At 36.0% G+C, this 26,535-nt stretch overlaps 1 protein-coding gene across 1 annotated transcript in view; it reads right to left on the bottom strand.

The window, feature by feature from the left end:
• The window catches only part of DOCK7 (dedicator of cytokinesis 7), a 215,462-nt gene that overhangs the window by 4,952 nt on the left and 183,975 nt on the right, over window positions 1-26,535 (bottom strand). The window contains exons 41-50 of the mRNA XM_068961268.1: window positions 26,407-26,507; window positions 25,024-25,216; window positions 22,632-22,775; window positions 20,076-20,207; window positions 18,519-18,533; window positions 10,827-10,952; window positions 8,976-9,065; window positions 8,623-8,859; window positions 8,139-8,282; window positions 7,346-7,452 (exon numbers count right to left, since the gene is read on the bottom strand). Of these exons, the coding sequence (XP_068817369.1) occupies window positions 7,346-7,452; window positions 8,139-8,282; window positions 8,623-8,859; window positions 8,976-9,065; window positions 10,827-10,952; window positions 18,519-18,533; window positions 20,076-20,207; window positions 22,632-22,775; window positions 25,024-25,216; window positions 26,407-26,507 (1,289 nt within the window). The remainder of the gene's footprint in view (window positions 1-7,345; window positions 7,453-8,138; window positions 8,283-8,622; window positions 8,860-8,975; window positions 9,066-10,826; window positions 10,953-18,518; window positions 18,534-20,075; window positions 20,208-22,631; window positions 22,776-25,023; window positions 25,217-26,406; window positions 26,508-26,535) is intronic.

Genomic DNA, 26,535 nt, shown 5'->3' with positions numbered 1-26,535 from the left:
TAAAAAAATACCATTAACAAAAGTATAAAAATATCAAGTACCAAAGAATAAGTGAAAAGATAAAGTGTCTACAGAAAAATTTTAGATAAACATTTAGAGGATATAAGTAAATGGAGAAATAGACCATATTCATAGACCGGAAGAGTTAATTCTCTTTCCTTGAATAAAATGTGAGAGGAATTGGTCTCTCATATATAAAAGTTTATAATAAAGCTGCAGTAATTAAGACAGCATATTAGTCAAAGAGATAAATAAAACAATGGAAGAAAAAAATCCTAGAAAATGATGCACACAAAGTGATCACTTGATGTATTAACAGTGCAAAGTAGTCGAGAAAGGGTAATCTTTGAAATAAGTGGTGCCAGGTCAACTGCACAACCATATGGGAACAGAAATCTGACTGCTATCTCATGTCATATTCAGTTATCAGTAGGGGCAAAAATCAAACTGGCCCCCACCTTGAACCATATGCAAAAATCAATGGAAAGAATTGTTTTTAAAAGTAAAAAGGCCTTTTTTGCCTTCTTCCCCTTTTGTTTGGGCTATACTCAATTTGAGAGATACTATTATATAGATGTTTAGGAAGTCAACATACTCTGACCTTGGGTAAAAAATTTCTTAAGACACAAAAAGCAACAGTCCTAACAAGAAAGACTGAATTATTTTGCAATATTACATTTAACAACTTCTGTTTATTAAAAAAAAAAGTGCTAAGCCCCAAGTTCAGAAAAGATGTCTGTGATACAAATGATAAAGGATTACTTTTCCAGTATGTAAATATCCTTAGAAATCAGTAAGGAAAAGAATTCAATAGGAAAATGGCAAATAAGAAACAGAACTTTGAACATTACAGAGAGGAAAGAGAAATAGCTAATAAACACATAACAAGACATTCAACCTCACTGGTAATCAAGGAAAAGCAAAGTTAAACTATAATTACATATTTCATATCCACTAGATTGGCAAAAATTAGGTTGTCAGATAATATCAAATACTGGGGAGGTTACACTACAATAGCAACTCTCCCAAACATTAGTGGTGAGAATTTAAATCTGGTTTACGCACTTTGGAAAAAGATGTGGTATTATCTGGTTGAAGTTGAACCTATGGATATGCCGTGATTTATTTACTCTTCTGTTGATGGATATCTTGGTTGTCTCCTGGTTTTGTGTTCTGTTGTTGTTTTTTAGCTATAAAGAATATTATTCAACTATTTCTTTAACTACTTCTGGATGTACAAGAGATATTTCTAGGGCTTATATACCTAAGAGTATGTAAAGAGTAACTACAAAAAAAAAACCGTTTATTGTTTTTAGGAATAAAATAATGCAAACTGAAGTACCATTTAAATTGATTAACAAGAGACACCGTATTTAAATAGCATTACATAAAGTAAGGCGTACTGCAACTAGCAGTACATTTGCATTCTTGGCATTGTTACTACTTAGAACTTTTTGGAACAGATTACATATTAGGAGCCAACAAAAATGCTCATGTACTTTGGCTCAGTAATCTTGAGCTTAATACTTTCATTTGGCAAAAGAAAAAAAATACACTTCATTACTATACCACACTTAAATTCAACTTAAATTCAGATATTTGATAATACAACTATTAGAATAATAGTTTTAAGCTTAATTGAAAAAATAAGAATTTAAGATTATATATATAACAGTTGTGGTAGAACAAATATGCATATTAACACAAAATATATACACACAAAAATAAAAAAAGAGTATTCGCTATGACTTGTAAGGTATAAACCATGTAGTTTGGCTTTCTGCCTTTTTGTAATTTAAAAGAGAAAACCTTCTTTATATTAGCCCTTTAGTAGACCTGCAAACTATAGGAATTCATTACCTTATCGTAAATAAACACAAAGAAGAGGACATCTGTTTTAGAATTGTAGTAATAGTAAAAAAATCCCCCCCAAAATAGAAAGAAAATAAGCATTATTAGTGTCTATGACCTAAAGAAGTATGTATTGTTCCAAGATCATCCAGCTCACAATCACAGTAGGGTTTTTTTGGTTTGTATTTGAAACATCCCAAATAATAAAATCAATGTTTTAAAAATTTTTGTCAGAGTATACTTGATTTGCAATGTTGTGTTCGTTTCAGGTGTACAGCAAAGTGAATCAGTTGTACATATACATATATCCACTCTTTTAGATTCTCTTCCCATATAGGTCATTACAGAGTACTGAGTACTGAATTTCTGTGCTATACATTAGGTCCTTGGTGGTGGTGGTAGTTTAGTCACTAAGTTGTGTCTGACTCTTGCGACCCCACGGCCTGTAGCCTGCCAGGCTCCTCTGTCCATGGGATTCCCCAGGCAAGAATACTGGAGTGGGTTGACATTTCCTTCTCCAGGGGATCTTCCCAACACGGGGATTGAACCCAGGTCTCCTGCACTGCAGGCAGATTCTTTACCAACTAAGCTACAAGGGAAGATATTTTATATGTAAGAGTGTGTATATGTCAGTCACAACAGAAGTCAGTCAAAAAGAAGCTTGCTTTCTTTACTCTGGTCATTCATCTTCAACATACATTAGGAACCATGTTTTCTATAACCAAACCCATAAGGTCATCTAGCTCAATAATCAGATCATAAAACCCCAGACTTCCAATGAAGCTATCTGAAGTTTTTAAAAAGATGTTTACCATGTTCATGCAGGAGAAACTGATAACAATTAATGACAGCTATTGCAGTGAGAATAAAATACTGTCTTGAGAGACTTGAACAAGTTAGCATTCCTCATACTTTACTGATGACAAAGGTGCTGTATTGTGAAATTACTGCTACCCAAATAAACCCTTTCAGTGAATGATTTGATAAGAGAAACCACAGTTTATAATATGATAAGAGAAACCAGAATAGGAAATCAAAGACTGGCTTCTGACTATGGTTCTGATGCTGCTTTGTTAGTTAACAAGTCATCTACTTAATGGTACTTAGTCTATTTCCACCAGTATTTGACTACTTGTCTTCAGAGACTCTACAGTTCCAGCTTCACTATGCATCTTTCTCAGAACAGATTCTAAACTTTGCTCATGCTGAGTTTTTTGTTTTTAGTATATCCCTCCCCTCTTTTCTGACTGAAAAACTAATATTCATTTTTCAAGGTCCATTGTTTTTGCTGTTCAGTTGCTCAGCTGTGTCTGACTCTTTGCGACCCCATGGACTGCAGCACGCCAGGCTTCCCTCTCCTTCACCATCTCCCGGAGCTTGCTCAAACTCATGTCCATTGAGTTGGTGATGCCATCCAACCATCTCATCCTCTGCCGCCCCCATCTCCTCCTGCCTTCTATCCTTCCGAGCATCAGGGTCTTTTCCAATGAGTTGGTTCTTTGCATTAAGTGGTCAAACTATGGAATCTTCAGCGTCAGTCCTTCCAATGAATAATCAGGGTTGATGTCCTTTAGGGTGGACTGGTTTGATCTCCTTGCAGTCTAAGGGACTCTCCAGAGTCTTCCCCAATACCACCATTCAAAGGCATCAATTTTTTGGCACTCAGCCTTCTTTATGGTCCAACTCCCACATCCATACATGACTACTGGAAAAACCACAGCTTTGACTATATGGACGTTTGTTGGCAAAGTAATGTCTGCTTCTTAATAGGCTGTCTAGGTTGGTCATATTCTTCCAAGAAGCAAGCGTCTTTTAATTTCATGGCTGCAGTCATCATCCACAGTGATTTTGGAGCCCAAGAAAATCAAGTATGTCACTATTTTCACTGTTTCCCCACCCATTTGCCATGAAGTGATGGGAATGGATACCATGATCTTTGTGTTTGAATGTTGAGTTTTAAGTCAGCTTTTTCACTCTCCTCTTTCACTGTCATCAAGCGGCTCTTTAGTTCCTCTTCATTTCCTGCCGTAAGAGTGGTGTCATCTGCATATCTGAGGTTACTGATATTTCTCTCAGCAATCTTGATTCCAGACTGTGATTCATCCAGCCCAGCATGACCAACCTAGTTGGCATATTCAAAAGCAGAGACATTACTTTGCCGACTAAGGTCCATCTAGTCAAGGCTATGGTTTTTCCAGTGGTCATGTATGGATGTGAGGGTTTGACTGTGAAGAAGGCTGAGCACCCAAGAATTGATGCTTTTAAACTGTGGTGTTGGAGAAAACTCTTGAGAGTCCCTTGGACTGCAAGGAGATCCAACCAGTCCATTCTAAAGGAGATCGACCCTGGGATTTCTTTGGAAGGAATGATGCTAAAGCTGAAACTCCAATACTTTGGCCACCTCATGTGAAGAGTTGACTCATTGGAAAAGACTCTGATGCTGGGAGGAATTGGGGGCAGGAGGAGAAGGGGACCACAGAGGATAAGATGGCTGGATGGCATCACCTTGATGGATGTGAGTCTGAGTGAACTCCGGGAGTTTGTGATGGACAGGGAGGCCTGGCGTGCTGCAATTCATGGGGTCGCAAAGAGTCGGACATGACTGAGCAACTGAACTGAACTGAACTCTGCATAAAAGTTAAATAAGAATGGTGACTATACACAGCTTTGACATACTCCTTTCCCAATTTGGAACCAGCCTGTTGTTCCATGTTCAGTTCTAACTGTTGTCTTGACCTGCATACAGGTTTCTTAGGAGGCAGGTAAGGCAGCCTAGTATTCCCATCTCTTTAAGAATTTTCTACAGTTTGTGATCCTCACAGTCAAAGGCTTCAATGTAGTCAATGAAGCAGAAGTAGATGTTTATCTGGAATCTCTTGCTTTTTCTATGATCCAACGGATGTTGGCAATTTGATCTCTGGTTTCTCTGCCTTTTCTAAATCCAGCTTGAACATCTGGAAGTTCTTGGTTCCTGTACTGTTGAAGCCTAGCTTGGAGGATTTTGAGCATTACCTTACCACCATGCGAAAAAAAGACAATGGTATGGTAGTCTGAACATTTTTTGGCATTGCCCTTCTGTGAGACTGGAATGAAAACTGACCTTTCCCAGTCCTGTGGGCACTCTGAATTTTCCAAATTTGCTGGCATATTGAGTGCAGCACTTTCACAGTGTCATCTTTCAGAATTCAAAATAGCTCAAGTGGAATTCCATCACCTCCACTAGCTTTGTTCATAGTGATGCTTCCTAAGAACAACTTGACTTCACACTCCAAGATGTCTGGTTCTAGGTGAGTGATCACACCATTGTGGTTATCCCAGTCATTGAGATCTTTTTTTATATTGTTCTGTGCATTCTTGCCACGTCTTCTTAGTATTTCTGATTCTGTTAGGTCCATACTGTTTCTGTCCTTTATTGTGCCCATCTTTGCATGAAATGCTTACTTGGTATCTCTAATTTTCAAGGTCCATATATGATGTTAGGAGAAGGGCATGGCAATCCACTCCAGTATTCTTGCCTGGACAATTGCATGGATAGAGGAGCCCATCAGGCTACAGTCCATGGGGTCGCAAAGAGTCAGATACAACAGCAACATTTAATACTTTGTACTCTGTACTTCTGTTTATGATGTTAATTCCTATGTGAAATATTCCCTGACATCACCATGTAAAATGATCATTCCCTCTTTTGTGCTCATAGTGTGAGTGAAGCAGCAATCAGTATCAAGCTGTTGATTCTTTTTCCCTATTGTTTCAAAATTTTGCAGTTACTGAACACCTATTTATTATGTACCAAATGTTATTTGTGAAGAAAAGAGGTAACGGCAGGCCTGAGGTTGCTCTCCTAAGAAGGCCTGTTTGTAAGGCTGGCCCTGGGTTACAGTCTGGGAATCTGGATTTGGGAAGGGTTCCTATCATATGCAGAAAGAGTGGCTCACTCTGCCTGAACATTTTATAAAAACACTATAGTTTCTGTTAAATACCAGCTTTCCTTTTGGGAGTCTGGTATTTTGATAACTGTCAGGGAGAAGGTACCTACATGACTCAGTTCAGTTCAGTTCAGTCGCTCAGTCGTGTCTGACTCTTTGCGACCCCATGAATCGCAGCATGCCAGGCCTCCCTGTCTATCACCAACTCCTGGAGTTTACCCAAACTCATGTCTATTGAGTCGGTGATGCCATCCAACCATCTCATCCTCTGTCGTCCCCTTCTCCTCCTGCCCCCAATCCCTCCCAGCATCAGTCTTTTCCAATGAGTCAACTCTTCGCATGAGGTGGCCAAAGTATTGGAGTTTCAACTTCAGCGTCAGTCCTTCCAATGAACACCCAGGACTGATCTCCTTTAGGATGGACTAGTTGGATCTCCTTGCAGTCCAAGGGACTCTCAAGAGTCTTCTCCAACACCACAGTTCAAAAGCATCAATTCTTGGGCACTCAGCTTTCTTCACAGTCCAACTCTCACATCCATACATGACCACTGGAAAAACCGTAGCCTTGCCTAGACGGACCTTTGTTGGCAAATTAATGTCTCTGCTTTTGAATATACTATCTAGGTTGGTCATAACTTTCCTTCCAAGGAATAAGCATCTTTTAATTTCATGGCTGCAATCACCATCTGCAGTGATTTTGGACTAGCCCTCAACAAAAAGCCTGGTTGGCACCTCAGTCTCTACTGAGCTCCCGGGTGGACATGATTTCCCACATGCTGCCATGATTCTTTGCTGAACAATCAGCCTCTCTATGTGACCAACCTCGGAGAGGACCCATGGAAGCCTATGCCTGGTTTCCTCCAGACTACACCCCGTGCCCCTTCCCTTTGCTAATTTTACTTTCTACTCTTTCATTGTTAACAAACCATAGCCACGTATATGACTATATGCTGTCCACTGAGCCCTCCTAGCAAATCATCCCATCTGGGGGTGTTTTGGGAGGCTCCAATTCATCTAAGTATTATTTCCTCTAATTGGCACAATCTCCCTGTGTGAGGTAGATATTATATCCTTACTTCATACATTAAAAACAGAGGATCATAAAGATTAAGTGGCCTGGAAAAGAGACATATAAGGATAAGATCTGAAGAAAAATTTTTTGCTTCCAAGATTGCTGCTTATATATTTTCTGAGGGAAGAGAGACAGAAACTCTCACACTGAAATGTTCAAAATAAATAACAGCTTTCAAAGTTAACTAGTTAAATGTCAAACTAATAATAGTTTCAAGTTAAAGATTTCCTGAGTCGAGGTTTCTCTCATTTTCAAAATTTAAAACATGGCATTACATACAGAATTGGGGGGCAGGGATATACATATATATATGTGTGTGTGTGTGTGTGTGTGTATATATATAAAATACATATGGAGTAGTAAGTTATACTCAGACTATGTCTCATTGTGAACCATTTTTCTATAGTTTCTCCTTTCAATAATCCCTTAAGACTCATATCAAACTGTGGATTAGATGTTCTCAATTTGAGTATCTTTATGTAGAAAACTTTGAATACCTTTTAGTAAAATCTTTGAAGCAAAGTCGCAGTTTATTATGATGTCTGAAGAGCTTTGGGTCACTAGGTATTTCAGATAGGAAAACCTGGGCAACTTCCAAAGGCCCCTGTAAAATAAGAAAATAAAACAAAAAGTATGTTTTTGTTTTTTAAATATTCACAGAAATAGAATTTACCAAATCCATTTTTCTTAGCACCAAGATGGGCTGCATTTAAGCTTAATATATATATGACTATACTTATATTAAAACTTTTCAGAGACCGATTCTGACAATATGTTTATAGTTTTCCCTGATGCCAAATCTATACTTTTGCCCACAGCAATTAACTTATTATTTCCTATTTCAAAGAAAATGAGTAGGAGACAAAGCACTAACTATTGTATTTGTTAATGCCTTTTCCCTTGTATTTTTTATATTCTTTGCCTTAGATATAACAGTTATCAGGCTACGGGCAATCAGCTGTCAGTCCACTGATTATTAGATACTTTATTTTGCGAAAACAGTTTCCCCCAAGCATTCCGAATATTAGCAGGATATTTGGAATTAAAGGTAATCTTTTGTAAGTTATATCATTTGGAAGTAAAAACTCCAAATCACATACACTTTTAGGAGGTAAAGGCCTTAAAATCTTTATTTTAGTTTAACCTCTTATATTTTCAGTGTCTGTGCAACTACTTCTAACATATTTTCACTTGATGTAACACATTTGTGATTTCTGGAAAATATAATACTGTAATCATTCCAAATTCCATTTATAACTAAAATCACACAGTATTAGCAGACACTCCCACCTGATTCACTGTTGTGCCTACAGACCCCTGGAGAACCATCTGAAGCATTTTGGGGTCTGCTGGATCTTGATGTGTTGCAAATGCCAACTCCTGAGTTTTTTTCTGCATGTCTTCAATAGCAACTTCAATTGGTGTTAAGATGATCTGGGTGAAATAACATCTAATTAGGCCAGTGGACTGACTGAAAAATATTTAGTGAGCTTTATACACAATCAATTAAAATAAGAAAAAAGTGGCAACTATAAAGTATTATCTAATAATATATCCTGAAACTTTGGATCATTAAATGAAAAAAAAAAATCAACCTTTTAAAGCATAAGCTGAGGGTGAATGAGGGACTTAGAAAAGAAGCTGAAAGTTAATGACTTAAAAATGGGTCAAGAAGTTCTAGTATGTTACCATACACAATGCTATATCCATGTTGTTCTCGCATGGCTTCAGTGTACTTGTTCCACTAATTCTATTTCCCTCTTTGGAGTCTTACCTCCTCTTTGTGGGTGACGTTGACTCTTGTCTTAATGTAAGGAAAGGCATGAGAAGTAGTCAGAATGGTCTTCCGTTTGAATTGTTCATGAAGTTCCCCATGGGCACGACCATCTAAAGTGAAGGGTGTACAGTACATGAAACGACGAAGATTATAATTTTTGTCAAAATATGTGATTCTGTCCTTCATCTCATATGTGTCAAAGTATGGTTCCACGTAGGTGATCTGAATATAGGCCTGAGAAATGAAAAAGTCATTCATTTATTCACTGTTAAATTATTATTTAGTCTTCCTCCAACAAAATCAGAGTCTCAAAGATGTATCTATGGGGCATCACAGTCTATCAATCATACCTTGTTAGGATCTAATTTACACTTGTCCACAGGATTAGAATCTTTGATGACTTCAACTACATCCTCTCCAAATCTTTCTCCATAAAATCCCTAAAATAAAGAAAAAGAAATCTTTCACATGAAGTTAACAGTAGTGGAAAACAGAGAAGGCCTCTGAGGGAAACTCCTGAACAAAACGAAGACATTTAGTAAGTTCTTATGAAATGGTGTCAATGATTACAAAACAATAATTATTTACATTTATAGAATTTATACTTAGTCTATCAAATTAACAGGGTCTCACTCCATATTTATTTGATATTATTCCCATTTACTCACTTTAAATAACACAAAATTTAAAAAAAATAATTTTCACCAATGAAAATACAGGATTCCACAAGAGATCCTCAAGAAAATCAAAAAGGGAACAGAAAGAAGAGACAAAAGAAATTCATTATATTTGATGTGTACAGGATATTGGACTTCTCTGGTGGCTCAGACGGTAAAGTGTCTGCCCACAATGCGGGAGACCTGGATTCGATCCCTGGGTCGGGAAGATCCCGTGGAGAAGGAAATGGCAACCCACTCCAGTACTCTTGCCTGGAAAATTCCATGAACTGAGGAGCCTGATAGGCTACAGTCCATGGCGTCGCAAAGAGTCGGACATGACTGAGCAACTTCAGAGTTTGATGTAACCTGACTTCTTACAGACATGAGTCAATGAGCAAGCATTCATTTTTCTGAATGATTAATGTAATGTTCCAGAATTTCCAAATAAAAACATTAACTTGTTGAAGTTCTGTATAAGTTGAGATTTTGAAAAGATAACCCTGGGTCAAGAATGTAGTGACTTTTCCATATGACCCTGAGTGGCAGATGGGCAAAACATGGAGCTATTCAAAAGGAAAAATTAAGTCTGAATCCTCAAAGGAGAACAGTCACTCCTACCTCAAAGATAACTTTTATGACTCAGTAAGTTTGAAAAATACTATCTCAAAATTTCCCGAGACTTAATAGGCTTTTGAAAAAACAAGAAGTCACAGCTAAAACCAGTTTGTGGAAGTTGAGCCCTGTAAAGTCACCAATAAGAACAGAACGCTGAAGAAATTAACATCAGCTAAGAATAAAAACCAGCCTAAACTCTTCTGTCCAGACAAATCACCTGGGGATTTGTTAAAATACAGATTTTAATTTGGAAGGTCTGAAGTGGAGTCTGAGATTCTGCATTTCAAACAAAACTCCCAGGTAATGTCAATGCAGATTCTGTCCATGGACCACACTTGGAGTAACAAGGACAGAGAAAGATTGGAAAGAACAACTATCGCAGAAAAGACAGGTTAGTTTCATAAACATTAATGTTATCATTTATTTAGAAAATTAAATAGCTGTATAAAGGTTAAGGATTCTAAGAAGTGTTTTTAAAGCATAATTTCAAGCTTTTAAGTTCTAAAGATTACTTCACTGGGAATCAGTTAAGCCAAAAAGAGAATGCACTTGGGTCAGAAATATCTTGGGGTTCTAGTTCTAATTCCATGATTATTAATTCCTTATAACTGTTTCTACAAAATGTGGATAATACTATATACATTTCTCCACAAATCACGGTAATTCTGAAAGATACAGGATTTCTAAAATACGTGTGAAAATAGACCCTCAAAAGAATCAAGTTAATAATAACATTTTACTGTTGCTGTCAAAGATTTTAAAAATTCAAGAGAATATTATTGTACCTATCAAAAATCCTTATACCCTAAAGGAGTAGATTATTTGGCAGGATCTGGCTTATTAAAGGATTAGATCTGGATCTGAAATGTCTATTCATCATAGAAAATACAAATTAAGGATGACATTTTGAACCACCACAGTATTCACCTCCAATCTGTGAGATATCTCTGCCAGTTTGGTTATTGCAGGTTCCTTGTAAACAAATTCTTGTTCATCCAAATCCCCAAACTTAGTTCCATAAAAACCGACACGAAAATAGGTGCCAAACATCCGCTTACCATCCTAGGTGTAGGAAAACAGAGAAACTTTAATACAAAGACTTTCTGTCGCACACATTCTGCTTAGATTGCTACGAGTATAAAATTCTCAAAACAATGTCAAAAGTTTTAATTCAAAACTACAATATTTTATTATTTCTCAAATGAAAGTAAAAACAAAATAATCTTTTCTTCATTATTTCTAACAAATAACATTGTGCAATTAGGGCTTTTACCGAATTACATATGGAATATGTTTTTCAGGGACTGTACCAAGTGACATCCCATATAAGTCTATGTTTTTCTAAGTCCATACAATTGAGATAAATTAACTTATTTTCTTTATTGCAAGAAAAGTTGCTTGGTATAAAATAAACTGTGTTTTAATTATCCTAAAATTAGAGCATAAAGTTAACTTTAAAAACAACACTAACATATTTAGTTACCATTATTAGCCTTTATATCATATCTCTTTTCATATTTTAAATGAGATCATAAAAGTTAGAAGCCAAGTGTAGCATCTGGCACAGAGTAGATGATCAGTAAATGTCAAGACCATCCTGAAGCACTGAAGCAAAACATTTACAATTAGTAATCCTCTGCTAATAAAAAATACTATAATGTTAAAGAGTAACTAGAAATGGAATTAGGAAGGAAAAAAATGCATAAATGAAAGAAGAAAAAAAATTTGAAAAGAGTTGGTTTTTCTAAAGTACCCAAACCACCCACTGCATACATTAACCACACACATTCATCCCAAGTACAAAGTATGCTAAGGTCACCTTAACTCTTATACAGAAGATTTGAGAACAAATTCTCTTGATAAAGATAAAATACTTGGAAGCTTTTTGTGTTATTCTTACATGTTAGATACAAAGATGTTTCAAAGGATTTTGTGGTAGTGCCTTTTACAGAGCCACACACAACTGTTTATATACCTCAATTCTCTTTAAGCCCTAGTAAGTTTCATACTTATTTTTCCTTTATTAACTTCTTACTGCAAAGGCAAAGAGGTATGTAAAATAAGTTACAAATGAAACAGATAATAAAGCAAAATGGAAAATTATGATCCTCAATTTACCAGCCTTCTGATAATAAAAACAAAACAAAACAAAACACAGTTGACTAAAAATATCTCCACAATTTGTCCAGAAGAAATATAGTTTTAAAGAAAAATGTCTCTAGAGTTAAAGGAGGCTTCTAATAAAAAAAATTTTGTTTCAATTATTTCAAACTTTAACAGACAAGATTAACTGACATCTATAGCAAATGAAATTTCTCTAGATAGGTTAAATATAGTCAATCAAAATTCTGATTAAAACCATCAACAAGCCAATGGAGCAATATTTAATATAATCAAGAAAAGAAGGCCCCACTGCCTGGAAAATAAAAGAGGCATTTGAGAAAATTAACAATTTGTGATTTTTTTTCCAAAAAAATACCATACATGAATATATTTATTTACTTTTTGGAAGCACAAATATTAAAATATTGTTATCCTGGCTGTACTCCTCTCAGAGCTTTCCAGATTTCTATTCCAAATCTTCAGTATTATGACCTTTTAAATATTTGAAAACTGCTATTAGAACTTGTTTCCCTTAAACTTTCCAGTCCTCAATCACCTTCATATGCTATCTTCACTTTATTATTAATCCTTTGATGGCACCTTGTAAAGTGTGGTATCCCAGAAACAGACACAACATACACTGATCTGATCAGTGTAGAGATCAGTGGGCTCACTGCCTCCCAGGATGTGGACTTAAATTCAATTAATGCAGCTTAAAACTGAACTAGTTCCTGAGCAGCCATTTTAAACTCTTTTTATTCACTTTCTCATACTGACATTCAGTTCAAGGAAAAAAAAATATTGAGTGCTTATAACGTGTTAGCCACTGTTCATCCTCAGTTCAGTTCAGTTGCTCAGTCATGTCCGACTCATTGCGACCCCATGGACTGCAGCACGCCAGGCCTCCCTGTCCATCACCAACTCCCGGAGTTTACTCAAACTCATCCTCAGGAATAGGAAAATAAAAATAAGTAAGACTTGCCTCCTCAAGAGAGTAAAAAAATGTATTCAAATAATTACAATACAAAAGGTCATAAGCTCTAATAAACAGTGTCCTGAGTAAGGAAAGACAAATCCTGTTGGAGCCAGGTCACATAAGAGGTGACACACAGACAGGATTCTACAACCTAAAAGAATGGCTAAGCGGATGTGGCAGCACATTCTAGGGGAAGGGGAAGGAAGGAGGGTAGAGAGGAGGTGGGTGGCAGGAACAGAAGAAGAATAAAAATGAAGGTAGAAGTCATTAAACAACGTATATGAGGGAACCATGCATCCATTCACATATTTATTGAAGGTTTACTATGTGTCAACAAACTGTTGAGACACTGGTGATAAATCTGCAAACAAAACAGAGTGGTCAGGGCAGGTCTCACCAAGAGGTGACATGTGAACAAAGATGTGAAGGAGGTGGAAGAGTTGTTCATGTGGCTCTCCAGGGCAGGTGCATTCCAGGCAGAGCAAAGAGCCAGCGCAAAGGACAGGAACCCCCCTCCTGCGTTTGAAGAACAGGAAAGTGGCTAGAGTGGTAAGGCAGAAACATGCAGCAAGGAGAAGATCAGAGGAAATAAGATCAGAGAGGAGTTACTAGGACTGAAAATGAGTGTGTGCAGTAGAGTAAGTAGATTTATTTTCAACCTACAAAGAGCTCCCTAATGTAGAACCATTGACTCTATCATGTTCATAGAAGTTTAGTCATATGGCTTTATCTTCAAGAAAGATATCATTTTATCTTACTTCCTCTTCAGAGGTTTGGACTACCGGATGATACCCATTTTTCTTCTGAATTAAAAAAAAAAAATACATTTTCCTACAATCTAGCCTATATTTTTCTAGCAGTATCTTCTTTTAATGTGACGAATTCTTTCTGAATTTCCCATCATTCCCATACTCCAATTATTCTTCCTCAGCAGTACTTACTGATTCCACCATCCTGTGTATAATGAAACTACATTCCAAACAAGGAAATCCATCTACTCATCTATCCATGTCTCTAGTGGTTGAAATCTCTTATGACAAATAAGTTTCTTCTAGTTTTGTTGTCTTTACTTAGCAGGAAACATTCAGTTGGGCTATTGTATATTTCCACACTGACATCACTTCCAAAACTACTTTCATCTTCACCCATAGTTCTCCACTACATTTCTCTCAAGTTAACTGATTTTTCAGATAGGCAGGCCAGTGTTTCCCACAGGGGTAATCTCTTCCTCTTCTATTAGATCTATTCCCCTTAAAGAACACACAGTTTTATCAGTTTATTTAGTCATAGAGTTTGACCTAGGAACCTAACACCTCTTAGATTTCACAGCTAAACTGTGTTAAGATTTCAACTAATTATAGTGATAGTAATGATGATGACAATAACAATAAAAATAATAATCTCCAACATTTTTAAAGTATTTACTATGTGCTAGGGCTTCCCTGGTCAGCTGGTAAAGAATCCGCCTGCAATGCAAGAGACCTGGGTTCGATCCCTGGGTTGAGAAGATCTCCTGGAGAAGGGAACGGCTACCCACTCCAGTATTCAGGCCTGGAGAATTCCATCAACTGTATAGTTCATGGGGTCGCAAACAGCTGGACACAATTGAGTGACTTTCACTTTCACTTCACATGAAATATGGTTATCCACTTTACATGGGTTATGCCAATTCTTATCACAACTCTCAGTTATCATTATTTTCACCTCTTTTTATAAATGAGGAAAAGTAATTTGCCCAAGGTCACACTGCTAGCCAACAGTGGCACTCAGAGTTAAATCCTAGTATATTTGACACCTGAGTCCAAGCTCTTAATTACACTATTTAATCCCTGTATTCTATATACTCATGTACAAATACTAGGACATACGTATGATCCCTGAACCATTTTTCACTTCTCTGAACTTTTCCTTGAGAGTTTTTGAGAATTTCCGTGAGTAACTGAGATTTACTGGGTACCTTCCTCCCTAAGTTTTGCCTTCCTCTATATTACAACACTGTCTCTACTGAAATTGTTATTACATGTTTGCATCTCCTTTCCGCACACTCCAGTATGAAAATCAGGTTGATGATTTTCATAAACCTACCAGATATATTCTTCTAAGATATATCCTATCACATTTCTTATCAGATGTTCAATTTTAACCTTTGTATGTCCCAGTCCAGGAAAAAATAATCATGTCCAATATCATCTAATAAATGTTTGCTGTCCGTATCTTTTTCTCATCAGAAATAACATAAAGGGCAGAACCCAGCCAGTAGTACCACATCATCAGGTGCTATAAGTCATGGGTCTATACCAAATATTAGGGAGTCATCAACTATCAGAAGGTACCTCTTCACAGAGTTCTTCTCATCACATTTTCCTTACTTTCTTCATATCTGACTTCACCTCTTTGCCTTTCCTGAGATAAATACTCATGGATGTTTTATACCTACACAGGTCTACCTACACTTCTTTAGAGTGTCACATTTTCATACTTAACTACTTGTTGTAAAAGTTTTTGCTTTTTTTTTTTTTTCATACTCTTCTTTCAGCTTCCTGCCCCCCATCACCTATTAAAACTTGCTGTTTCCCATTCTGCTCTTTTACTCATTTGGATGAGTTTGTTTATCTCATGCAGCCTCGGTGTGCATGAATTGTGCTTAGTTGCTTAGTCGTGTCCGACTCTTTGCAACCCCATGGACTGTAGCCTGCCAGGCTCCTCTGTCCATGGAATTCTCCAGGAAAGAATACTGGAGTGGGTCGCCATGCCGTTCTCCAGAGCATGGATTAGAGCATATAAAAATTCAACAGAAGACACTGCACCAGACTATGGCTAGTATTTCTCAGCATATAAAAACCAAAATATTAGCTCATCTTCATGTCCATCCAGTACAATGAAAAGAGTTAATATATAGTTATCTTGCATGCTTGAATCTCAAAAGTTAGAATACCTCATTTTTCTTTAGTGACTTAGTAGAGAGACTTCAACTTAAACAAGCTGAGCCAATCTTCTCAAGCCTTGCTGGAGACTATAATATATACCTACTAGGGTGGTGATATTTCCCCTCAGATGGTGAAATATGTTGTAATTTTTTGTAGAAAAAAACAGAGACAGGCTTATGTGACTATGTTATCAATAGTTGGGGAATGAACTGTTCACTATTTGATAAATGGATAAATGTATCTTTTAAAATAAAATATGTGCACACAAAATATAAAATGGCTATAATTTTCCATATAGAAAATTCAATATTTCTTTTCTCCAAAAATAATTTTAAAATGCAATTATAAGTAAGACATTTTAAAACATACTTTATTTCCTATTATTTCAAGAAAAATAAATGTACTTGGGAAAGAGAAAATAAATAGTAAACAGTCATTCAGATATTGAAATTGGCAGAGCAAGTAATAGTTACTATGATTTAAGAAAGGTTCATGACTTGTTATTTTATATGATAAATATTTTACCAAATTTGCTACCAGGTTTTAGAGTTATCTTTTACACACACATACACAAACTCACACACACAGCCCTAAAAAGCTTTGCCAACTCAAATGATTTGTACCAAATCAAGGAGCACAGTGAAAAATGAAATACAGTGCTAATATATAGGCCCAGATCAAGGAGGGAGCTATCAATTCAAAGACCCTTTCTATAGTATATCAGATATCCTTACTAGATCTCAATCCAGTGAGAGTTCCTTAAGAATACTAGGAAATTAGCTAAGAACCATAGCTTTTAGAAAAAAATGAAATTACTGAAGTTTTCCCAGAGTCAAAAAGAAAAATATTCACAAGATAGGAACTTACCACAATAGACAATAGTAAAAGTAGGGAGTAGGGTCAGCAACCAGGGGCAAGAGAGAAGAGAAAACAGAAAGCATTTTAATTAGGGAAATTTCAAAACAAATAAGCAGCAAATGGTAGCAAACATACTTTTAAAATGCAAGCATCCACTTAAGTTTTACAAGGGAAAAGCAAAAAACAAACGTGCAACAATTTTAGAAGCTACAAAGCTAAAGGTCCAGTGAAAGGTAGTGGCAAGAATATAAACAAGAAAATAAAGTCTGTGTGACTTTTACCATGCAATAAACATGATGACAAAATATTAATCATAACCAGTGAAAATTATACCTTTCAGGGGTCGATTTAGCATCAAGCAGACTAGTAATAAACTGCTCAGAGGTTCAATGTCTCTTCTTTCATGCTTACTTTTCACCTACTTCCATTTTGTGTTAGGAAATCCATAAGTAACTTTATGACTCAAAGATAACCATGGAAAGTCTCTATATAAGCCTTAACTGAAGATACAAAAATGATACGTTCTCTACTGGGTATTAAAAAAGTCATACACATTTAATCTGGGGAACTAAGGTAGATTAAAAGTACTGGTTTCATCTAAAGAAAAACCAAAGGTGGCAACTAATTCAGAAATGGAAGAGAATGCAATAGTAACATTCATTCTGAAGGTTTTCTAGCTGGGTCTCAAAACAACTGCAAAACCAAACAGAGAAAGCCTAAACTGTTTAATCAACATAAACCTGACTACAAAGTGAAAGGCAAAGCAGAAAAATTAACAAATATTAATACTCAGCTTTAAATAAACTCTTATTAATACCTTGATTTTCCTCATCAAAATGAATTATTTTGTAGAATTTTTTATTTTATAGAATTCTTTTCAGAAAGATTTTTTAAAAAGGTAATTAACTCTTTCTGGCATTTTTCAGGTATGATTTGATTTATATATAACTTCATGAGCCTAACTATTATACTTACTCCCTAAAAGGAAGCACACAGTCTTCATTGAACACAATTATCAAACATTGTCAGAAAATGAGGTCAAATTAAATTTCAAGTTCTCTCAATCTGTTTTTCCCTCCCCCCAACAAAATTCAAATGACAAAAGTGAATTTCATTCCTCAGTAGTACTTATACTCCAGGTGAAGTGACTCAAGATCAAATTAACATACTCTTTTTATCAATTCTAAGATGCACATTTTTTTCCCCTTATTTTAGTATCTCTGTAGATGGCATTCATTTTTCAACTGATGGGATGCTGGAGTCTAATATACAGGGATTGTTTGTTTTTCTAATCTTTCTTAAAGGAATGTGCAATAATGGGATATCTTACAATTGATAACATCTTAGATCAGATGAAATATTTTATATTTACACCTCTGAGCAATAACACATAAATCGACCTCTGTAGAATGAGGTGAAACAATATGGTTAAAAAAAGGAAATCTTGTGTGTAAATGTTGATGAAACAAAATGCTTCAAAGGATAAAAACAAACGAAAGTGATGACAAAGTGGCTCATTTACCAAAGAATATCATTAGTAACATATGGATTTCCATGCACTGCCTACAACCTCTTAATAACAAATTTCTCATCATAACTTACAGTATTTTAACAAAGTTTCTTTGGTTAATGAATTCAGTTGACAGCAGACAGCAACAGAAGGCCCACAGCTAGCACATGTGGGCAAAGCATTGGCATAAGAAATCTGATCAAATCAATCTATTAGTGTCTTTAACTAACTAAAACATTACCTACCTCCCAGCCAGTACTCTGTATAATAAAAAAGTAAAAAAGGGCAAGTCATAAAAAAAAAAAAACTGTTTAAAAAGAACAAAAAAGCCAAAGGAAGTTCAGTAGTGTAAGAAACCATATACCATAAATTCTTCTCCAGACAGAAAACACTAGGGTATTTTAAACACCATATTCCTTCACTTAAGACCTAGGATAATTTTATAAATTGCTTGTTCAAAACCTAGAAGCTGAAATTTCACCATTTAAAACTTTAATAAGTAAAAAGTACAAATTTAGGGGAAAGAAAGCTAAGTGCTTGTTTCATTTGTGTCTAAATTGGATTCACTAACTAACGGGAGCTGTACTTCACTGAAGTACCCAGGGTAAGCTGGGATAGAAATTGAAATTTTGCCCAAATGTCTTTGATACAAATGGATGAAAGTTTCTTGGAAGCTGCTCGCTCTAGATGTTCCAGGCCTGACCTGTGTAATTTGCAATTTGTGCAACATATGGGAAGCTGCGACGAGATTTAACAGTATAACTGGATTATAAAAAGACCCACCTGCTATGAGCCAGAATTCTAATAATCTTTCGCAACTCCAGTATTGTATTCAATGACAATAAAATCCTGGCTTAACAGGATAGCAGCCCTATTTAAGACTAAGTTTTTCAGATTATATCAATTCATCTAGAACAGCTTAGTCCATGGCAAGAGAGAGGAAGTCAAGCTGATAAGACAATAAAGCGGGACTAACACTGCACGCCAAGTGGAAAACAATGCTATCCTTCAGTTCTTAGGTGATGGCAACAGCAGACAGCAGCACAGGGAGCACAGGGGCAGGAGCAGAAAAGCGCAGGAGGAGGACCCTCAACATAACGTGTCCGAGTATTTCAATGGAGCCAGCGATTCAGCTTCAGGGAAATCAACTGCTAGTAGTCTACTTCATTTTCAAACCAAGCTTACTTTAATTTTAAAGATAATATGTGGATCCCATGAAGTAAAAATAAGTACTGAAATCATGCTATTATAATTGAATAAATAGATAAATACAACCATTTATTATTTTCACTAAATATTACTTTTACATTAGAAATATGTCAGAGCATGACTGAATAAAAATATCTGGAAAAAAGTTAAAAGTTCAGTTGAAATCATTAAAAATATTAGGAGTTTATTAAGCCTTTGTATCATTTAATAAAAAGTTAAATATAAAAACATTTTTGGGGAAAAAATAAATAGAAATCAATTTTAAAAATCAAATTCACAACTATTACCCACACTGTGAAACAGAAAGTAACTCACAATTTTAAAAAAATTAGCTACTAGTAATCATTCAAAAAAGTGAAGAAAAAAGAGAAGCTGTGTGGGAAGGTTATGATGATCATAATCTACTTTAGGTTAAATTCATTTTTGTTAATGAGTCTTGCTTTGGCCATGAACCATCATTTTGACACTGTTCATTTGTAACTTGATTAAAATGGTCATTTCACGGGATCTAGTTTGACATTAGTACAAAGCAACACTAAAGCTCGTAGACAGTTTTCTCTACTTACACTGAAGTTAGAAAGTACGATTGTTACCTGATGAACAATTTTGCTGAAGGCTTCCTGAAGTTTACCATGAATCGTGGATAGTTTCTTGGCATCCCGATTAGCTTCATGAATAGGAATAAGTACTTTGTAAACTTCGTTAACTGCTTCATACATGCCAGCCTATAAGAATAATAAGAGATTGCTTTCTTTTACATCGATAAGAGAGTGAATTGCAATTTATGAACTCACAATACTTCCAAGGCAATACTACTATTTTCCAATAGGACATAAAAACAAACACTACTGATTTTTAAGACCTAATAAAATAATTTTGCACAATATATTATCTCTTCTATTGAGTGAAAACGTATGTGTGTGTATCTGTGTTTTTGTATTTGAAATACACACATGTACGTATATGTATATTTATACTTCCATACAATTTGAACTGGACATTCTGCTTTTACTACTCAGTAACTGAAGTAAAGTGAAGTGAAGTCGCTCAGTCGTGTCCGACTCTTTGCGACCCCATGGACCGTAGCCTACCAGGCTCCTCAGTCCATGGGATTCTCCAGGCAAGAGTACTAGAGTGGGTTGCCATTTCCTTCTCCAACTCAGTAATTACTTAACTAAGATAAATGTGTGTATGTGTGTGTCCTTTTATATGCATATAAACTTTTGAATAAAACAAATTCAGAGCAGAGACATAGAAACCCAATTATTACAAGTCACAGATACACAAATATCACATAAATCTATTGCTTCCTAGGACACTAAAATTATTAACTTTCCCAAAATATTAAATTGGCACAGAAAATCTTAAGGGAACTCTCCTATGGAAAAATCACTGATCTTTAACAAAACATAAGAAGATTCTGAGCCACCAGATTTTATTCAAGTAGGGGTTTTGGTTTACTAGTGGTTGGCCAAGTGTTGATCTGATTATAATCAGAGTAAGGGAAAAAACATGTTTATACTGCTATCCCCTTTTCTTGTAATAGATTGGTGGCTGTGATGAAGGAAAAGAGATATTTTCCAAGAGTCACTAAGTTCCCATTGCTTCACAAATCAGCATATTCCCAACAAAATAAACATATGGTTCTTTTATTTTCTAGTCAGTTCACAGGAGTATATTTAAGCAATCATGTAGCTGCAATAGTAAAATATATTCAGTGTAACTAAAATATCCCAGTAATTATTTTAATTAATATTAAACAGATTAACTGAAAAAGAATGACATTCATAATTAAATGCTATTGCAAAATAGAGGCTTCTGTAACATAAGCCACTATAACCAAATCTAAATTCACTCCTGTGAATTATTAAAATTACACACATATACAGAGAATGTATATGTATTAAAATATTCCATTAATAGCAAAAACTTTTTCCCTACTAGTTCAGGTCCCTTAAACTGAAGCTCAAGGAACAGAGATCTGGGAATGGAATCAGGACAACCAAGGTCTTCAAAAACAAGAAATTTTAAAGAGGACAAACACCTAATGTTCTTTGAGCCTCAGACTCATTTTTACATGAGTTACTTCTAAATACCTATAATGATGAGAGGATGATAACAGCAAGTGTACTAAAACTTACTTGGAGCTAGGCACTGTGATTAGCACTTTACATAGGTTAATTCATTTAATCCTGACAGCAGTCCTTGAAGTACGTATTATTATTAGATGTATTTAATGGATAAGAAAAGTAAGGCACTGGTAGGTTGAGTAATTTGTGCCTGAAGTGCTTTAACTACTAAGATGGCAGAGAAAGGGGCTAGATGCCTCCTAAATCTATATGCATAACCAACATATTGCTGGGTACGGTTAAGGCCAGGAGAAGCAACAACAGATTCCCAATAACAGTACAATGGGGAAGTGATGTACTATTACTTAACTATATCAGGTAATAGTACATTACATCAAGCTTCCCTTTTACCCTAACATGGACCTCAATGTCTTGCAAACCTTGGTCCTGGGACACTAAACACTCATCAGAAAACTCACAGAAAGCAGGTGATGCTATCAACATGGTTCAAGAAAGTAAGCAAGGATTCAGCGTGCTATTTTTTTCCCTTCACCAATAAATATCGCATCTCTGATCCACATGACTACTTCAGTTCTTCATATACAGATGGGGAGGGACAAGGACTAGACTTCTAGCATGGTAAGGAAGTCAGACAAGGGATCTAGGATGTAGTTCATAAAGGTCCTAACACCACTTCAATGTCTACCTAACAGAGCTCGTTATGCCACCAATCGGGTGAGAGGCTGTAACTTTCCTGAGCACCAGAAGCTTTTTTAAGGTTTTAGAAAATGTATTGTGGTAAAAGTGTTCTTAAAAAACAAAACAAAACTCTTATAGACTAAGTGCTGGTTCACAAACAAGCAGATGAAAAACAATGGAGGAACTGACAGACTGTTAAAATAAAAAGGAATAAGCAATGATGAATGCAAAAAGAAAATCCATTACTAGAGACTTCTTGAGATATTTAGAGAAAATTATCATAAATGAAAAGCACAGTCATAAGCAGAAAGCATAAATATACATGTCACTAATAACTAAGAAGTACATAATTGTGGGAAGAAATGAACAAGAGTCATCTACCATAGAGAAAGAAGCAGCTGCTTGCTCCAGTAATCCCACAAGTCCTGACTCAGTAAAGTACTTTCCAGAGCAGATACCTTCTTCATCTGGAGATACCACATCATCTGAGACTGCAGATTCTTCTAAAACATTAGAGGAAATATTCTAGGAGGAAAAAAAAGTTTAGGTTTGTGAAATGGAATTAATTTCTTAACATGAATGATATATATGAAATAATTGAAGATGAAATACAGCTATCAGCTTATTAAAAAAAAAAGAGGGGGTGGTCAGTGCAAAGCTAACAGACAAATCTCCAAAAACTTCTTGTATTGTGAAGATGACAATAAAATGTAACACCACTGCTAACTTTTTCATTAAAAAAGTTGTAAAAAAGAAAATTTTAAAAAATCATGGGCTAAGGAAAATTGTAATATGACACAGAACACCTAAGGTGACTTAAACAGTGTTTACTTTTAATTTAATTGATATTGTTAAAACTCCCTATCAGGGAAACTGAGATACAAAAATGGTCTCAAGGCTTGCCTAACATACATCAAATTAATGAAAACACTCAAGTATATTAAAAAGCCCTCTTACCCAATGAGATTGGGATCCATTATTACTTCTGAAAAAATGATACATATATACCTTAAATATTTTATTTGAACCTAGATATTTAATTTATATGCAGAGTACATCCTGAGAAATGCTGGGCTGGAAGAAGCACAAGCTGGAAACAAGACTGCCAGGAGAAATATCAATCACCTTATATATGCTGAAGACACCACCCTTATGGCAGAAAGTGAAGAGGAACTAAAAAGCCTCTTGATGAAAGTGAAAGTGGAGAGTGAAAAAGTTGGCTTAAAGCTCAACATTCAGAAAACTAAGATCATGGCATCTGGTCCCATCACTTCATGGAAAATAGATAGGGAAACAGTGGAAACAGTATCTGACTTTATTTTGGGGGCTCCAAAATCACTGCAGATGGTGACTGCAGCCATGATTTGTCTGTTAGCTTTGCTTACTCCTTGGAAGGAAAGTTATGACCAACCTAGACAGCATATTCAAAAGCAGAGACATTACTTTGCCAACAAAGGTCCGTCTAGTCAAGGCTATGGTTTTTCCCCTGGTCACGTATGGATGTGAGAGTTGGACTGTGAAGAAAGCTGAGCGCCAAAGAATTGATGCTTTTGAAGTGTGGTGCTAGAGAAGACTCTTGAGAGTCCCTTGGACTGCAAGGAGATCCAAGCAGTCCATTCTGAAGGAGATCAACCCTGGGATTTCTTTGGAAGGAATGATGCTAAAGCTGAAACTCCAGTACTTTGGCCACCTCATGCGAAGAGTTGACTCATTGGAAAAGACTGATGCTGGGAAGGATTGGGGGCAGGAGGAGAAGGGGACGACAGAGGAGGAGATGGCTGGATGGCATCACTGACTTGATGGACGTGAGTCTGAGTGAACTCCGGGAGTTGGTGATGGACTGGGAGGCGTGGCGTGCTGTGATTCATGCGGTCGCAAAGAGTCGGACACAACTGAGAGACTGAACTGAACTGAACTGAGTCACACATTTGTCAATTTCTTGAAGTAGATCTAAGGCCTTTTCTTTGTGTACGGGTCTCAAGATCAGAGTTCCATGTAATCTCTCTTGACTAAATACCCACAATGTAACCTCCATTTAAGATTTTCAGTTTTGGTTTCTTTAGAGTAAAAACTTGAACTTAAAAGATTATCAAATTATCCTAGATTTCTTGGAGATTTTCCCTCAATCTTTTTCTACTTGTCTTGATCTCTTTGCAAAATATTCAGCTTATTAATAATTTTCACAGAAACAATAACTCACTTTCTTTTTGTATTTTGATTTATCAGAGAACATAATATTTAAATAATTTTTATAACTTCCTAAACCTGGAATTAAGAGGCTTTGAAGAAAAGCAAAGCAGAATTGACTCTTGGTAGGCAAAGAATTCAGCCAGTGCGTCAGAGGTATGTAGCCCTACTAGAGCATAAACTATCATCTCTGAGTCATATCTCAGCATATTTTATATAAGCATAAATAACGGAGAATGCTGGTTTACCTGGTATTTTAATTAAAAGCCAATTAAGAGTGTCCACTATCCTGATTTTCAATATTTTGAATGTATTTCATAGATGCTATGAAGTCTATAGCAGTATAGGCAAAGAGAATAAATGTAGTTTACACAGCACTGATAATGTACAGGTAAGAAAACATGGAAGAGAATTAACAAGAAATACTCTTTAAAAACATATTAATGAAAGTGATAGTGAAATGTTAATTCATCTTGTGAAGCATCACTTTCAGTCTTGTGCTTTCATTATCAGCTGGATGAATATAAACAACAGTGAGAAAAGTTAGACCAAAAAAGGACATACCTTGATTAAGGCAGATTCCTACCTGAAAGGTTACACATCCCACTGGAAGATACTTCCGGTCCTCCAACATGCTCAGATATTCAGCGACAAGTGCTGCTGAGTGAACGAGGCACTGGGCAGCTTCAGCATGATTGCTGCGCTCTGAGTGTTTGCCAGCCATGTTCTGCAACCAGGTCAGCCGCAGATCTGGAGAGGTCTGGTAGCCCTTGGCAATTCTAGTTAGAACAGAAATTCTCAATTAGCATTTGCTTCCTAATCTGGAAGGGAGTTCAAATTGCCTGTTTAGTGTCTTGGCTTCTATTACCAAACACAACCTATTAAGACAAGTTTTCGGGTTGTATGAACATGCTTTTGAGTGTGCTTAGAGAAATAATTGTGGGCCCATGGACTGGTTAGTATCAGGGTTTTTTTAAGTAACGGAAGATCTGGGAATTTACATGTTTATTATGGGGCTCTAAATAAGTTTTATATTCAAGGAAAAAGATTTATAAAAGATTCTTTCATTGTATCACCTTAATTTTAAAGGGAATATTTTATTCTTGTCTTTAAGAAACTCCAAAACTGTAAAAAATGAAGGTCAAATGGCAAAGAAAAAGTGAAGCTTTACTTACATCTTTGAAGATACAATAGGAATTAACAAAATTCTAAAAATACCCAATAAATATATCAGCCTATAGGCAAAAGCCAAGTCTAACATTAGTAAAATTAATGTTGTAATAAAGTATTAATACACTATATTTTCTTCTTAAAGAACTAATTTTTACGTTTAAAATGTGGGTCTTCAGCCTTCCTAGGAACTCTAGGGCCCAGGATGCCAAGGTCTTAACTATGTCATTATTTTAAAAATCTTGGTTTTGATAATCAATAAATACACTGAACAATTATTCATAATTCTTAAAAGAAGTGTCATAGGGGATCTGATAAAGCAGGTTTTGATTTTTTAATCACCATTGCCATGCCTTGCTAAGTCGCTTCAGTCATGTCTGACTCTTTGCACCCCATGGACCATAGCCTGCCAGGCTCCTCTCTGTCCATGGGATTCTCCAGGCAAGAATACTGGAGTGGGCTTTAATTACCATTAGAAAATGACAAATAATTTTTGTATTCTTGTAAACTCATGTTTCTGTGTATCATATTAACTTAAGCCCCATTATACAAGACACAGGGCTTCCCAGGTGGCTCAGTGGTAAAAAGTCCATCTGCTATTGCGGGAGATGTGGGTTTGATCCCTGGGTCAGGAAGTTAACTTGGAGAGGGAAATGGCAGCCCACTCCAGCATTCTTGCCTGGGAAAGCCCATGGACAGAGGAGCCTGGTGGGCTACCGTCCATGGGGTCACAAAAGAGGTGGACAAAACTACGCAGCCAACAACAATACAAGGTATAAGTGAATTAAACAAACGCTACCTGTACATTAGATCAATTAACATTTCAGGATCCTCCTGGTGTTCCTTCATTTTAACAGTATCAGAAAGGATCATATGGAGATTAAAAACCAAATCTTGAACCTGTAGCAGAGAATTATATGAAAAACAT

The sequence above is a fragment of the Capricornis sumatraensis genome, chromosome 2, assembly GCF_032405125.1.
Source record: "Capricornis sumatraensis isolate serow.1 chromosome 2, serow.2, whole genome shotgun sequence".
Classification (NCBI taxonomy): Eukaryota; Metazoa; Chordata; class Mammalia; order Artiodactyla; family Bovidae; genus Capricornis; species Capricornis sumatraensis.
The sequence above is the reverse complement of the archived record's forward strand: the minus strand, read 5'-3'. Positions and strand labels throughout refer to the sequence as shown.